This window comes from Danio rerio, chromosome 21, assembly GCF_052040795.2.
Source record: "Danio rerio strain M-AB ecotype USA chromosome 21, GRCz13ab, whole genome shotgun sequence".
Lineage (NCBI taxonomy): Eukaryota > Metazoa > Chordata > Actinopteri > Cypriniformes > Danionidae > Danio > Danio rerio.
The window spans coordinates 19,552,814-19,565,772 of record NC_141041.1 but is presented as its reverse complement, the minus strand read 5'-3'; the positions used below and the strand labels follow the sequence as shown (position 1 = coordinate 19,565,772).

The window sequence follows — 12,959 nt, the reverse complement described above, 5'->3', positions numbered from 1 at the left end:
TGTTTGTTTGGAACTGAAACAAGTAAAAAAAAAAATAACCTGGATAAACACTAACACTAAAATGCAGGTACATTTTCCAAAGCTCTTGTCTGTGTCAGCGATAGATCTATGAAAACAGCAATACTGTTAACGTTAGCTGCTAGGCTATCTGAGAGGCGCAGGGCCTCAGAGCAACCATGGACCACCTGCAACCCTTGAAATACACCCACATTTACACATTATCGTTTACAAACTCGTGGTTTTACTGCAATCGATCAGGTAAAACCCCCGTCCCTTCCCTCGTAAAATAGTTGAAGCACAGATTAATGGATGTCTTTTCTCGGCACACATGCCTCACTGTCTTTCTCCATACATTCAGACAACAAAAGCAGCAAGTAAAATCACTCACCGGCGGCTGTTAAGCGGACAATAAGAGCTGCTTTCTGCTTTTTGGATGAGTCCACTGCCTGGTTTGAATAGAAATGTAATTATAAATCGCAAGAGAGGCTGTTTTGATCATGTAATGAGCTAGTGATCGAGCTAAATACGATGGTGGATGAGCGCCTCTCTACCGCAGGCTCAGGCGGTAATGTGGCAGTGACAACCACTGCGCACGCGCAAAACATTCTTCTTCTTCTTCTTGTGTGTTTTATGGCGGTTGGCAACCAGCTTTTGGTGCATTACCGCCACCATCTGGATTGGAGTGTGGATCCGGAGTTAACTAAACCATGTTTTATAGTTAAACAAAGCCCAACCATAAAAATCACAAAAAAAAAAAAAAAAAACAAAAAAAAAAATAAAAACCCCAAAAAAAATTTAAAATCAAATTTTTGCGCGCAAAACATTACGGCGGATCAAGAGGGACATTTTTTCAAAGGCGAGATGTATCGACTAAACACCGGTCACCATGTGGCAGCATCAGTTATTACATTTTCACTCTTTGATGTTTTTCTAACAATAATTTAATAATTATTTTTAAGTCATTTTGATAATTACAAATGTTATTATTATATAATTAAAATGAGCATACAATACCAGAAAAAGACATTTTATTTACGTATAAAAGTATAACTTAAAGGTGTACTTATTTAGTTCATAAATTGTTCTTTTGAGAAGGTACCGCACAAGTGACAGCTTTTGTACTTTTTGTGTATATCATTATATTATATTACAGGATAAAGACGAATGTGGTTATTGTTTGATTATTTTCAAAGTTTGTCTCCTTCTTTTTCCTTTATTATGTGTATGCTGCTTACAAATTATATGTGAATTATATGAAAACACGCTCTTTCCAAAATATGGAATTATACGAACTGTATTGCTAAGTAACGCTGGGGTTTTATATATTTACTAATTGTTTAAAAGCACCCATGATGTTTTTCTCAATATTAAATATACTTATATAAATCTATATAAATTAGGTTTAGAATAGGGTTCCCTCCATGAGCACGATCACGGGGCATCTACAAGATTGAGAACTTGTGGTTTAATGCTGAACAGCAGATGGTTGAGCGCGCCAATGCGCATGCGCACAGCACTTCGCGTACCTCATCTCTGTGCTCCTGCCCAGCCTCCAAACAAGCGACGAGCCACTGGGATTGCCACACGGTAACTCCTTTCCTGAAGCCTTTGAGTAAGTAATCGTCTGCATTTTTGGTTTAACAACATCTTTTAGTGTAATATTTCGCATTTCGTGGCTATATTTCAATAGGGTCTGCGCTCAATCAGTGAATCACAGGAGAAGCCGTTAGCCAGTGGCTAGTTGTTTTCAACAAAGCGGCAATCTAACAAAGCCTCACTGAAATAACATGACTAATCTCATTCGTTTACCCACCAGGTCATTATCTGAACCTCTACTCCACCACAGCGTATCTCTGTGTATGATAGATTGACGCGAGTCAATAAAAAGAGGCTCGAGAAGGTGCAGAAACGCTAAGCGTGGATGCTAACTCTGTTAGCTGCGCGCCATCTTAATGTGAGTGATTGACTGTGTGCTAAAGCTAATCAGTTGCTCAGCTCTTGGCGCCTATTTCCCCATCATATATATTAATGAATTAAAATTTCAAACATAGGCTGGTGGAGGGCTAAATATGTGGTCTGGATGAATTTAAAGGCTTTGTTAAAAATAATTACATTTGAATTAATTACTAATCTGGTCGTGGTATGTGTTTGCAGTCGCAGCACAGATAATTACATTTTTTTCAGCGTTCTATCTTGATATCCATACTGTAGTAGCTTGTTGCAAACCTGAGTTTTTCCATAATGTTTCATAAATATATTTTGAACGTAGACATTTGTTTTTGGTGGAAACTAACGAGTGGACCCGGTTCAGTGAGGCAGTGATTGTTTACGCGGTAATGCTGCGACTGCTGCTGTTTGTTTTCCCAAACAGCTACACACGTGCATAAACCAGCTAAAGTATGTTTAAAAGCGTAGTTGTAATCATTTTTACTTGTTTTTGAGGTGTTCCTAACCTGACCGTCTGTTTAAAAAAGTCTCAGTTTTAATTTAATCGATGTTCATTTGTGTTCCGTAAGTGAATGATGACTGAGACTGTCATTTTGCCTGTTTTTGTGTTTCACAGAAGTAACTTTAAGTCATGTTGACTTGGCTTAGAAGAAATTATATCATGACATAAATAATATTACATAATTACAGGGAAGAACTTAAAAATATGGTTTTAACTTCAGCAACCGAAAAGCATCATTATGTGGGTTTCCAACTCAGAATTAAAGTCTTGATGTACTAATATCCTTGTTTCATGCACAGGGTTGATTTTAAGTGTTTTAGCAGTTTTTAAATTCTTATTTTTGTTCAAAATGCACTATATACAGAAGTCATAATAAAGGGGTTAAACTTTCACCAAACATGTCTAAAACTGTTAAACACCAATTCTTGGGACTATTTTGAAAAGCTTTTTGGTCTATTTCAAAAGTTTCCTGTGTGTGCTTCATGTATGGATGTGTGTGTTTGTTTGTGTGTGTGTAAAAGGAATTTTAAATGTCATGATTTTGATAGAACAGGCCATTGTTCTTTAATAGTTTAGGTTTCCTATTCCCTGTCACCTTCTTATAATTGGTTGCTCGCTGCTCCACTTATTTTATTCTTAGATTAATAATTATTCTGTCACAAAGTATTACTAATTTTTCAGTTTTAATTGCATCATGCTTTTAAATGCATAGGTTAATTTTTTTAAGCATGTTGTTATGACTCATTTGTTTTTGTTTTTGTTTTTAGAGGTTGAAGGTTGGGTCCTGCAATGGGATATGGTCCCTCTCAGATGACTGAAGAGCTAAAAAAACAGAAAAGCATAAAAAAGGCACTCTGAAAATAAGTCTTTTGCAGAATAAAAAAACCTTTCCCATTAAGCAGTTTTTCCCCTCTTCACCAAAATGTCAGCTGTCACTTCCGCAACCCCAGAACCTCCTGCAGCCGCAAACCCTCCTCCTCCAGAGGTGATCAACCCTACCAAACCTGGCCGCAAGACTAACCAATTGCAGTACATGCAAAATGTTGTTGTCAAGACGCTGTGGAAGCACCAGTTTGCATGGCCATTTTACCAGCCAGTTGATGCTGTTAAGCTTGGCCTTCCGGTAAGTAAATGTGTGTTAGACATAATATAATTGTTTTAGCATCCATCATTTTCCATATTTAAACTAGCTTTTTTATCATGGAAGCCTGTATTTTGCGGTTGAAAAAATTAGGTTATTCTGGCTTTTTTAACTTAACAGTTATCAAACTCTCACAATTGCAAATGCACATCTCACAGTTTGTATTTATCTTGTCAGAACATAACATTTCTAAATTTTCAATTGCAAGTTAGCATCTGTTGTATCTTGCAATTTGAGATTATATGTTGCAAGTTTCAGTAAATTATTGCTTGCAATTGCATGTGTTTTTTTTTTTTTGCTTTTTAAATTATTGTTTAATTTTTTAATAACCCCTCATCAGAGTTGTGATATGAGGAAGAAGGTCAGCTAGATGAACCCTATGGTTAGTTTTGTTGTTTGTGAGGATGAAACTTTTTGTTGAAAAACTTTACTTTTTATGTCTAGGATTATCACAAGATCATAAAGAACCCAATGGATATGGGCACCATCAAGAAAAGACTGGAGAGCGTTTACTACTACAGTGCAAGCGAGTGTATGCAGGATTTCAACACAATGTTCACAAACTGTTATATTTACAACAAGGTATGACTTGGCACAGACTAGTTTAAAACACAGTTTTGAGACAGAGGAAGCTTAGACAATTAATGTATATATTTTTATTTGTTTTCTTAGCCAACCGATGATATTGTGTTGATGGCACAAGCGTTAGAGAAGATCTTCCTTCAGAAAGTGGCCCTCATGCCCCAGGAAGAGGTTGAGCTGCTTCCACCTGCCCCGAAGGGCAAAGGGCGCAAACCAGCAGGGCCTGGTAAAATTGAAATCAGCTGAATAAAGAATTAATCATAACATCCTATATTCATGCATAATAAATAATATTATTTTCCTCCTAATTATTTAAATGCAGGTCAGCAAGATGGAGCCGTCTCCACTGGCTCACCCACATCAGTTTTTCCAGGTGCCACATCGCCGAGTTCACAAACAGCAGTAGTATCTCCAGCTCCAGTGCCCGCTATCACTCCTAGCATACCAGCTGTACAGAACACAACTGCTGCCGCTGTGATACCCAGCATGCCTCCATCACAACCCACGGTTAAAGTAAGTCACATGACTTCTCTGGACGTCACATGACATATTTAGTGTCGTTGCCTCACCACCGGCTTTGTGTTTCCCCATTTGTGGTTTTTTGGTTTTCCTAGAAGAAAGGGGTAAAGAGGAAAGCAGACACAACCACCCCTACTACCTCTGCTATCACCGCGAGCAGAAGCCAATCACCCACCCCAATTTTAGAAGGCAAGCAGAGCAAGGTGGCAGCCCGGCGAGAGAGCACCGGTCGCCCAATTAAACCACCTAAAAAGGATTTTGAGGATGGTGAACTAGGCGTGCATGGTGGCAAAAAGGGCAGACTTTCAGAACAGCTTAAGTACTGCGATGTCATCCTTAAAGAAATGCTGTCAAAAAAACATGCTGCGTACGCTTGGCCATTTTACAAACCTGTTGATGCAGAGGCTCTCGAGCTGCATGACTACCATGATATAATCAAACACCCCATGGACTTAAGCACAGTAAAAGTATGTTGAGTTTGGACACTAAGCTGTTATAATGCCTTCACTTTTACAAGGTAATATTCATGTTTATTTTCTTGCCTGCTTACAGAAAAAAATGGATAGTCGAGAGTACCAGGATGCTCAGACTTTTGCTGCAGATGTGCGATTAATGTTCTCAAATTGTTACAAGTACAACCCACCTGATCATGAGGTGGTTGCTATGGCCAGAAAACTGCAGGTGAGTCGTTGTTGTATTCCCTTCTCCATTTGACAATTACGTTCCCTTTGTTTAAATCAAAACTCTTATTAGAATATAGTGACGTTTTGCTTGTTATTCTTTCCAGGATGTGTTTGAAATGCGATTTGCAAAGATGCCTGATGAGCCAGTGGAGGTTCCTGGGGCAGGTGGTGTAGGTGGGGCCGGTGTGGTCAGTAAGAGTACTGTCAGCAGTGAGAGCAGTGGCGACTCCTCCACCTCTGACAGCTCCGACTCTGAGGAGGAAAGGGCCACCCGGCTTGCCGAGCTGCAGGAACAGGTGGGTGCGGAACAGGTGGGTTTCAAAACAAGGACCAAGTTCCTTTATCCTCTCCAGGCTCAGAGATGTTCTCAGGCCACATGAAATGTCTCAACCTTTTTACACCTCACGCACATGCCATTCTTAATCAATGCTTATTCTCTAAACAACCTGGAAGGCTTCCACTTTTACAGCAGCACCTTTTTGCTTTCAACTTGTGCACTTGTACAAAGAGCTGTTTTTTTAGCCCTCTACCGCGACAAGCTGCATATATTGGTTTGCATTTTAATCTCAAAATGCCTGGATGTAGATGTAGTATCATTTATGTTGTTTTGTTTCTGTCTTATTGGAGCTCTATATCACATTTTCTTCCCTTGCCATTTTTTTTACCAGTGTATCTCTTTGGAGCACCCCATTGGTAGCAGAAAGGGGATAAAAAACGGGTGCACCAAGAATAATCAGGTGATTTCACATTTCCCTGTCCCTGCCTATGAACATGTTGTATTAGCTGTAGTTGCTTTCATTCTTTGTATTAGATGGTCAGGAGCATGGTATGGATAGTGAGATCAGCGGTAGAGGGTTAAAAGCAGCAATAAAAATATTGACTTTATTGGGTGGTGTTGGGAACCCAGCTGTGTGTGTTTAGGATGGAAGTGCTGGAAGTTTTGGGAATGAATAGATTAAAGTATTTGTGTGTATGTGAATTTTCTCTGTTCATGTTGGCTTGCTTTGCATTTAGACAAACCTTTGCTAGTTCCAAAAAACAAATGGAGGTTCTGACTGCCCTTTATCCATATTTATGCCTTTTTAAAGTATGTTAAATGTGATCTGTATTTACAAGGAATGTCTTTGTAGGATTAAACCCCAGTCTTGTGGGGGGTTTTCAACTCTTAAATTTATTCTTAACACCCTAAGTGGACCCCATTGCAAAACACATACATGTTTTAATAACTATAAAATGTAATATTTTATTAATAGAACCATTTCCCCTCTGGTGATAAAGGGTAGAATTGCCTCTGTTGTTCTTTTCATGTGTGTTGTTGTTCATTTCATTCTGTTTTCCTTTACATGTACCCTGTTTTGCAATCACATAACACCAGACATGTATGGTTTTTGCTTGTCTATTGTTAAACTGAATTTGGAAAAGTGAATATTTTTCTATTGTTGTTAGTTATGCTTCTGTTTGATTCTTTTGCACTAGACATTCAAGATAAATGAAGTCATTAGTTCTTTTTGAAGAAAAAATGTTTATGCCATGTTCAATAATTGCTGCTTTGTCTGGCTGGAAGCAGATCACTAACTCCCCCTTCTTGGCTCTCCCCAGCTGAAAGCCGTCCACGAACAGCTAGCTGCTCTTTCTCAGGCCCCTGTAAGTAAACCAAAGAAAAAGAAAGAGAAGAAAGAAAAAGATAAGAAAAAGAAAGAAAACAAGCACAACAAATCCAAGCCAGAGGAAAAAGCCAAGCCGGGACAGCCACCGAAACCAGCCCAGCAGAAAAAGGGTCCCACCAGAAAGGCTAACAGCACTGTTCCAGGAAACAGGTTTGCTGCTTTTGTCTTATTTCAATAAACCTAATGGAAAATGATCAGTTGAAGTCTAAAGTGTTTCTGTTGTGTGCTTGGAACTTTTCTCAGGCAACCAAAGAAGGGTGGCAGAGGGCCAGGCTATGAGTCTGACGAGGAGATGTCGCTCCCCATGACGTACGATGAGAAACGGCAACTGAGCCTCGACATTAACCGGCTGCCTGGAGAGAAGCTGGGTCGGGTGGTCCATATTATTCAGTCCAGAGAGCCTTCGCTGCGTGATTCCAACCCTGATGAAATTGAAATAGATTTTGAGACGCTGAAACCTTCCACTTTGCGAGAGCTGGAGCGATACGTCAAGTCCTGTTTACAAAAGAAACAGAGGAAACCTCCACGTAAGTGCACTCTCCTTGGCCTATGTGCCGTGCTGTTGTCATAACATGATTACTAAAGAGTTATTCATCACCATTAAAACCTGTAAGAGGAGTTCATCTTTGGGAGCACAAATAAGATTATTATTATTATTATTGTTGTTGTTGTTTTTAATGTTATAACTTATAAAATCTGAGTAATTGTAAATCTGCTTACCCAAAACATTGATGCTTCTGAATGTTTGAGGAGATCTGTATCATGGGTGCACAAACTTTTTCGTATAAAGGGCCAAAAGCCAAATATCATTGAGATCTGTGGACCGAAGTTAAATATACCAAGCTATATAACATTATAGTTGCCATAAGTTTTTTCATAAGATTTAAAGTAAATAGAAAACATTACTTTAAATCATAATAACTAATACAGTATAACATTTAAATTAACTATAATGTAACATAACCAATCACATTTATAACACTGGATTTCAATAATGAATACACTAGTCGAGCAGAATCTGCTTTTGCATTGATTTATTCTCTATCCATCAGGGGCATCATGTACGAAGACTTGCGTGGAAATCTTACTAAAACATTGCGTACGCACAAAGCTGTAAATGTGCGTATGCAGAAAAAAATTCAGATGTATGAAACACTGCGTACGCCGAATCTCACGCATATTCTTTTGTACATCCGAATGAACGTGAAACTGAGCGCAACATGCACGAGCACAAAACCCCTCCCTGCCTCCTCCCCCGTATGAATATGCTAATGACTATGCTAATGGAAAAACCCAACGAACAAGCAACGGCAAAATCAAGCAAAAAGAGAAACTTTGAACAGAATGTGAATTGGAGATGCTGCTTTCGGAGGTAGACCGGAGAAAAGCGGTGTTATTTGTAAGTTTGTTCTCCGGAATTAACAACAAAAGAAAAAAATAGAGTGCGAGAGTTTAGCTGATACGGTTAACACAGTTGGGTCTACACACCGCACTGAGTGCATTTGAAAAAGAAATAGTGTGGTTTATATCTGTAAAATGTTGTAGTTTTCTTCGCAGTCTCAGTGGCGCACCTCATAAGAAGCATGTAAGCATGAACTGACACGTTCGAGCCTAATCTCGGTTCAAATCCAGCGTCTGAGGAATTCTTTCTTCTTGTTTTCCCCGCTACATATCAGATTTTGCCCACTATTTATCACGAGAAAGACAAGTAGGAATCATCAATAAGTTTGTGCATCATATTTTATTTGCACATTTATTAAATGAAAATGTTTCTGATTCACGCATGCAAATTCATCTTCAGATAGTGTCTTTATAGCAATGTGTGTGCGGTAGATAGCTCAGATTACATTGGGAAAACAGGCGACCGCTGCAAATTAGGCTTTAATGTTTAGCTGGTCAACTGTATGGTATGGAAATCTTACATACCTACTATATGAACCCGTCTCACACAGACGCCATTGCAAGGCTCAGACACTTTGTAGAGAGGAATTTAACACAACTGCCTCTAGGAGTCGCCAATGGAAATAAAACAGACACGCACAAAAAATGTGCGTACGCCTGCCAGAAAGCTGCCGTGAACCTGCGCACATTCCCACGTTCAGTTCATTGTTAGTAAATCCAAACGTGAGCGATTCTGAGCGTGAAACCTGGCGTACGCAGCGTTGATACATGAGGCCCCAGGTGATTGTATGTACATTTAAACTAAATCTGAGTAATTTATGATATTTCATGGAAACATTTTATTTCAGTTAGTTTTTAACAATTAAGCAAACAAAACAAAAGTACATTAGATTTGAAATGACAACCTCTAAACCAGGGATAACCAAACTTGTTCCTGGAGTTCCAGTGTCCTGCAGATTCTAGCTCCATCTCTAATCAAACACACCTGAACAAGCTAATCAAGTTCTTACTAGGTATACTTGAAACACTTAGGCAGGTGTGTTGAGGCAAGTTGGAGCTAAACCCTGCAGGGCACTGGACCTCTAGGAATGAGATTGGTGACCCCTGCTCTAAACCATGTCCATTATTCTTCCTCTCTTAGATGGGATTGTGTCCCTTTAATTTTGAGCATCCCTGTTCCATATGAATGAAGTCTTTTGCTTAAATATACAATACTTAATTTTTGCGATTTTAGAGTGTATATTCACAACAAACAAATGCATAGTTTGATGTCATGATCGTGTGGAATCATAGGAAGTGTAGTCTTCAAAACATGACGCTGCAGAAGTCATGTTTAGGGATGAACTGAAGTATTGAAAACTTGTAGTATAAAGTAGCACTGAAAGACATTGATGCCTAATGAAACTGCTGAAACAATTGCAGATGAGAGAAGAGCATCTTGGTTCTGTTAAAATGGCACTCTGTGCAGTCTAAATGCACAACAGCATCTAACTTATTTTAACTAAAATCAAGGACATGGTTCTGTTCACTAGTCAAACTTGCCAGATGTTAATATTTTTTTAAACAGCTGGGATTATTTAAGCACAAAAATACTAGTGGTCAATGGATAATTCAACAAAAATATTAAAAATTGTCCTTTTAACAAGCTGATTAGATAAGATGTTGACTTTTAGTAGCATATAACTGCAAGCATGCAGTCAAACTCATTGGTGGGTTTGCATCAAAGCTTCTGTGACCAAATTTGAATGTGTTAAACATTGTTCACTTTAGATTCAAGTAAAAGCCTTAATTAAGGTATTCATCCTGTTATGTAGCCACATTTCTTCAGAAGACATAAATATAAATTTGATTTCTGTTTTAAAATATTTTGGAGTAGTAAACATGTCAGGCTAAGTAATTAAAATCAATAATTGACTTTGCTGTCATCTTTTGTTTCAAAAACACAGATTTCATCACAGTTTAACATCTTTGAAGATCTTTTCAGCTAGAGATACCATTGTCATATATATATATATATATATATATATATATATATATATATATATATATATACATATATATATATATATATATATATATATATATATATATACTGTAGGAATGGTATGGTGAACATTTTGGCACTTCTAAAACTTTGACTTTACTGCAGTTTACTACAACTGCAGTTTACCTTAAAAACGGTTATCGTCCCATGCCTAGCGTAGATGTTGGTTTAGTTCAAATTCCCATTAACATTACTTTTTAGTATCATTGCCATTATTCTTATTATTTAATTTTTGTTTTTTGGTATATAAACATGAGCGTGATTGACTTGAGTAGTGTTTGGACTCTCAGTAATGATTTTAAACCACACTGAACTGAGCTAAACTAAACTGAACTGAACTTTAAACTATAAAACCTGAACTACCCTGATCCTGTTACTATGACCATTTATGTGAAGCTGCTTTGACACAATCTACATTGTAAAAGTGCTATACAAATAAAGCTGAACTGAATTGAGTAATTACTCTTTTTCTCTCTTTCTGTGGTGTCAGAGAAAGGAGGTTCTGGTCCATCTCGGCTCAGCGGCAGCAGCAGTTCCTCAGACTCGGGGAGCAGCAGCTCCAGTGGCTCCACTTCAGACAGCAGTGACTCCGACTGAACACCTTTTTATTTACTTTTTTATTTTTATTTTTTTAAAAAAACATTGTATGCAGTCAAGGTTGTTTCCCCTCTGAGACTTTTTATAAGAAAGAAAGAAAAGAGACAATAAAAATGCATCATGTCAGAATTTTTTTTTTCTCTTGGAAATGTCATGAAGAAAATTACAGATTAAAAAAGCAAATTAATAGATTGCTTTTTATTTCCACTGACTCTGAAAGGGATGTCCTGAAGCTGCAAAGAGAGGAAGTCAGTAATTCTCTTCTCTGGCATCCTGGTAATGTTGTACGTTACCATCGCAAAATAAAGCATCCCATCTCACCAGAGAGAGCAGAAAACTGAATGCTCACACTCTTCTCTCCTGATTCAACTTCTGCACCGCTCTGTGTTGTATTTATTGTTTTGTTTTTTTCGTTTTTGCTGTGGCCTCATGTTTTTCCCTATTGGACGCTGTGCCATTATTGACTTTTTTTTTATTAATACTTTCTTTTATTATTGTCCTCTCGTGAACTGAAACGTATGTCTATGAAAATCATGCCTTTCCTATTGTCACAAATCTTAAGTAGTCCGGGGGAACAAATGGCTTTAATTAGGCACTACACGGTCTTTAAAGGTAATTTGGCCATTATCGTACAGTAGAACTATATTAAAACCATCTTATGCGCTCTTCAACTAATAGATGTTTGATCATGGGAATCAAGTAGATTTGGGTTTTTTTTTTTTGTTGAGATGCTTTGCAGTGATGTGAACATGTAAATCAAGATCACGTGCAGACTTCCTGTTTTATTAAACGTCTTGGTCAGCAATAAACGCAATTCCAAACAGACTGACATTTTTACATCAGAAATCTATTAGATGACTCTGAAAGGGTTGATGTGAATACTGACTCCTGTCATCTGCATTTTGATCTTTACTGGTATATTGTGATAAAGCAAATGACGATGCGTTTGTTGTTTATTTCCAGTGTTCTGACAATGATCGTTAAATCACAGAGTCTTCCTCTTGTCACGCTCTTGCAGAATTGAATTATGAATGTAAGGCTATTGTAGATCTCATTAATAGTACGCAGTTCCAATCAGGAGTGTTTTCCCTTCTGATGATTTCCAGCCATTCTTCATGCGGATTGCTTTATGATATCTTAGAATAACTATGCTTTTGATTATATTCTGAAGTGTTTGTAAGATATTGTAATGTCCTCTCTGAAGTTAGTTTTTAAATACTTGTAAGTATTGTAAAGGGAACTGGTATTTGCTTTATTTTCTTCAAACAGTTTGGGATGTATGGACTGGTGTTGTGAAAATAGTATACAGGATCATTCTGTAATGTTTTGGCAGCCAAAATTAATGAGGGACATGTATCTTTCAGACTAATTAAAACACTAATAGATTTAGTCAAATCATAATTATTTTAAGGTTTTAATCATGGTATTCATGATTTTGTTGTTGTCTGTCTTATTTGGGTGCAAAACTTCCCTGAATCACTTCTGAGTGTCTGATTTAAATAATGATCGACTTCTTACTGGTTAGCGATGGAATGAAACGAAATATATGACTATATAGATAAATATATTCAACTTAATTTGAATTTAGGCCCTGATTTGCAACAGAAAGGTTTTTTATATTTAAATCAAAGTTTACTTTTTATCTTTGACATGCATGCTGATTTATTGTATTTTTCTTATACATTTTTTTGAAGCTGTTTATAGTTATACTTCTGTAAATGTCAGTCATGGAAACAACAAAATCAAGAATACAGTGTGAGTAGATGTAGATGTGAGGTTGGGACAGAGGCAGTGGTAGAGGCTAACATTTGATGTAAAAGCCTGGAATGTGTACTCCAGGTAGATTTTTTTTATAAATAAACAACAAAAGACTTTA

At 37.5% G+C, this 12,959-nt stretch overlaps 2 protein-coding genes across 19 annotated transcripts in view; one reads left to right on the top strand and one right to left on the bottom strand.

The window, feature by feature from the left end:
• wdr5 (WD repeat domain 5) overlaps positions 1-1,960 on the bottom strand; it is a 17,410-nt gene extending 15,450 nt beyond the window's left edge. Inside the window, exons 1-2 of one of the 3 annotated variants that reach the window (XM_087299464.1) lie at positions 1,527-1,960; positions 389-446 (exon numbers count right to left, since the gene is read on the bottom strand). The gene's annotated coding sequence lies outside the window, so the exon portion shown is untranslated. 3 annotated transcript variants of the gene reach the window in all.
• On the top strand, positions 1,448-12,959 carry brd3a (bromodomain containing 3a). Of its 16 annotated transcripts, none has more exons than XM_087299230.1 (13): positions 1,559-1,612; positions 1,817-1,954; positions 3,217-3,572; positions 4,035-4,172; positions 4,263-4,398; positions 4,495-4,685; positions 4,790-5,158; positions 5,244-5,372; positions 5,479-5,670; positions 6,043-6,111; positions 6,974-7,191; positions 7,285-7,568; positions 10,977-12,959. In XM_087299230.1, the coding sequence occupies exons 3-13, from the start codon at positions 3,372-3,374 to the stop codon at positions 11,081-11,083; spliced, it is 2,034 nt and encodes a 677-aa protein (XP_087155356.1). In that variant the 5' UTR covers positions 1,559-1,612; positions 1,817-1,954; positions 3,217-3,371; the 3' UTR covers positions 11,084-12,959. The 16 variants fall into 16 exon arrangements, with proteins under 16 accessions (NP_001116861.1, XP_087155356.1, XP_087155352.1 ...); XM_087299226.1 differs by having other exon boundaries at positions 5,479-5,685; XM_087299228.1 differs by having other exon boundaries at positions 4,787-5,158.

Coding starts and splice junctions, on each gene's coding strand:
- brd3a (NM_001123389.4), top strand. CDS start 3,372: ATGTCAGCTGTCACTTCCGCAACCCCAGAACCTCCTGCAGCCGCAAAC. Junction 6,112..6,973: donor GGTGCACCAAGAATAATCAG/GTGATTTCACAT, acceptor GGCTCTCCCCAG/CTGAAAGCCGTCCACGAACA. Junction 7,569..10,976: donor GAAACAGAGGAAACCTCCAC/GTAAGTGCACTC, acceptor CTGTGGTGTCAG/AGAAAGGAGGTTCTGGTCCA.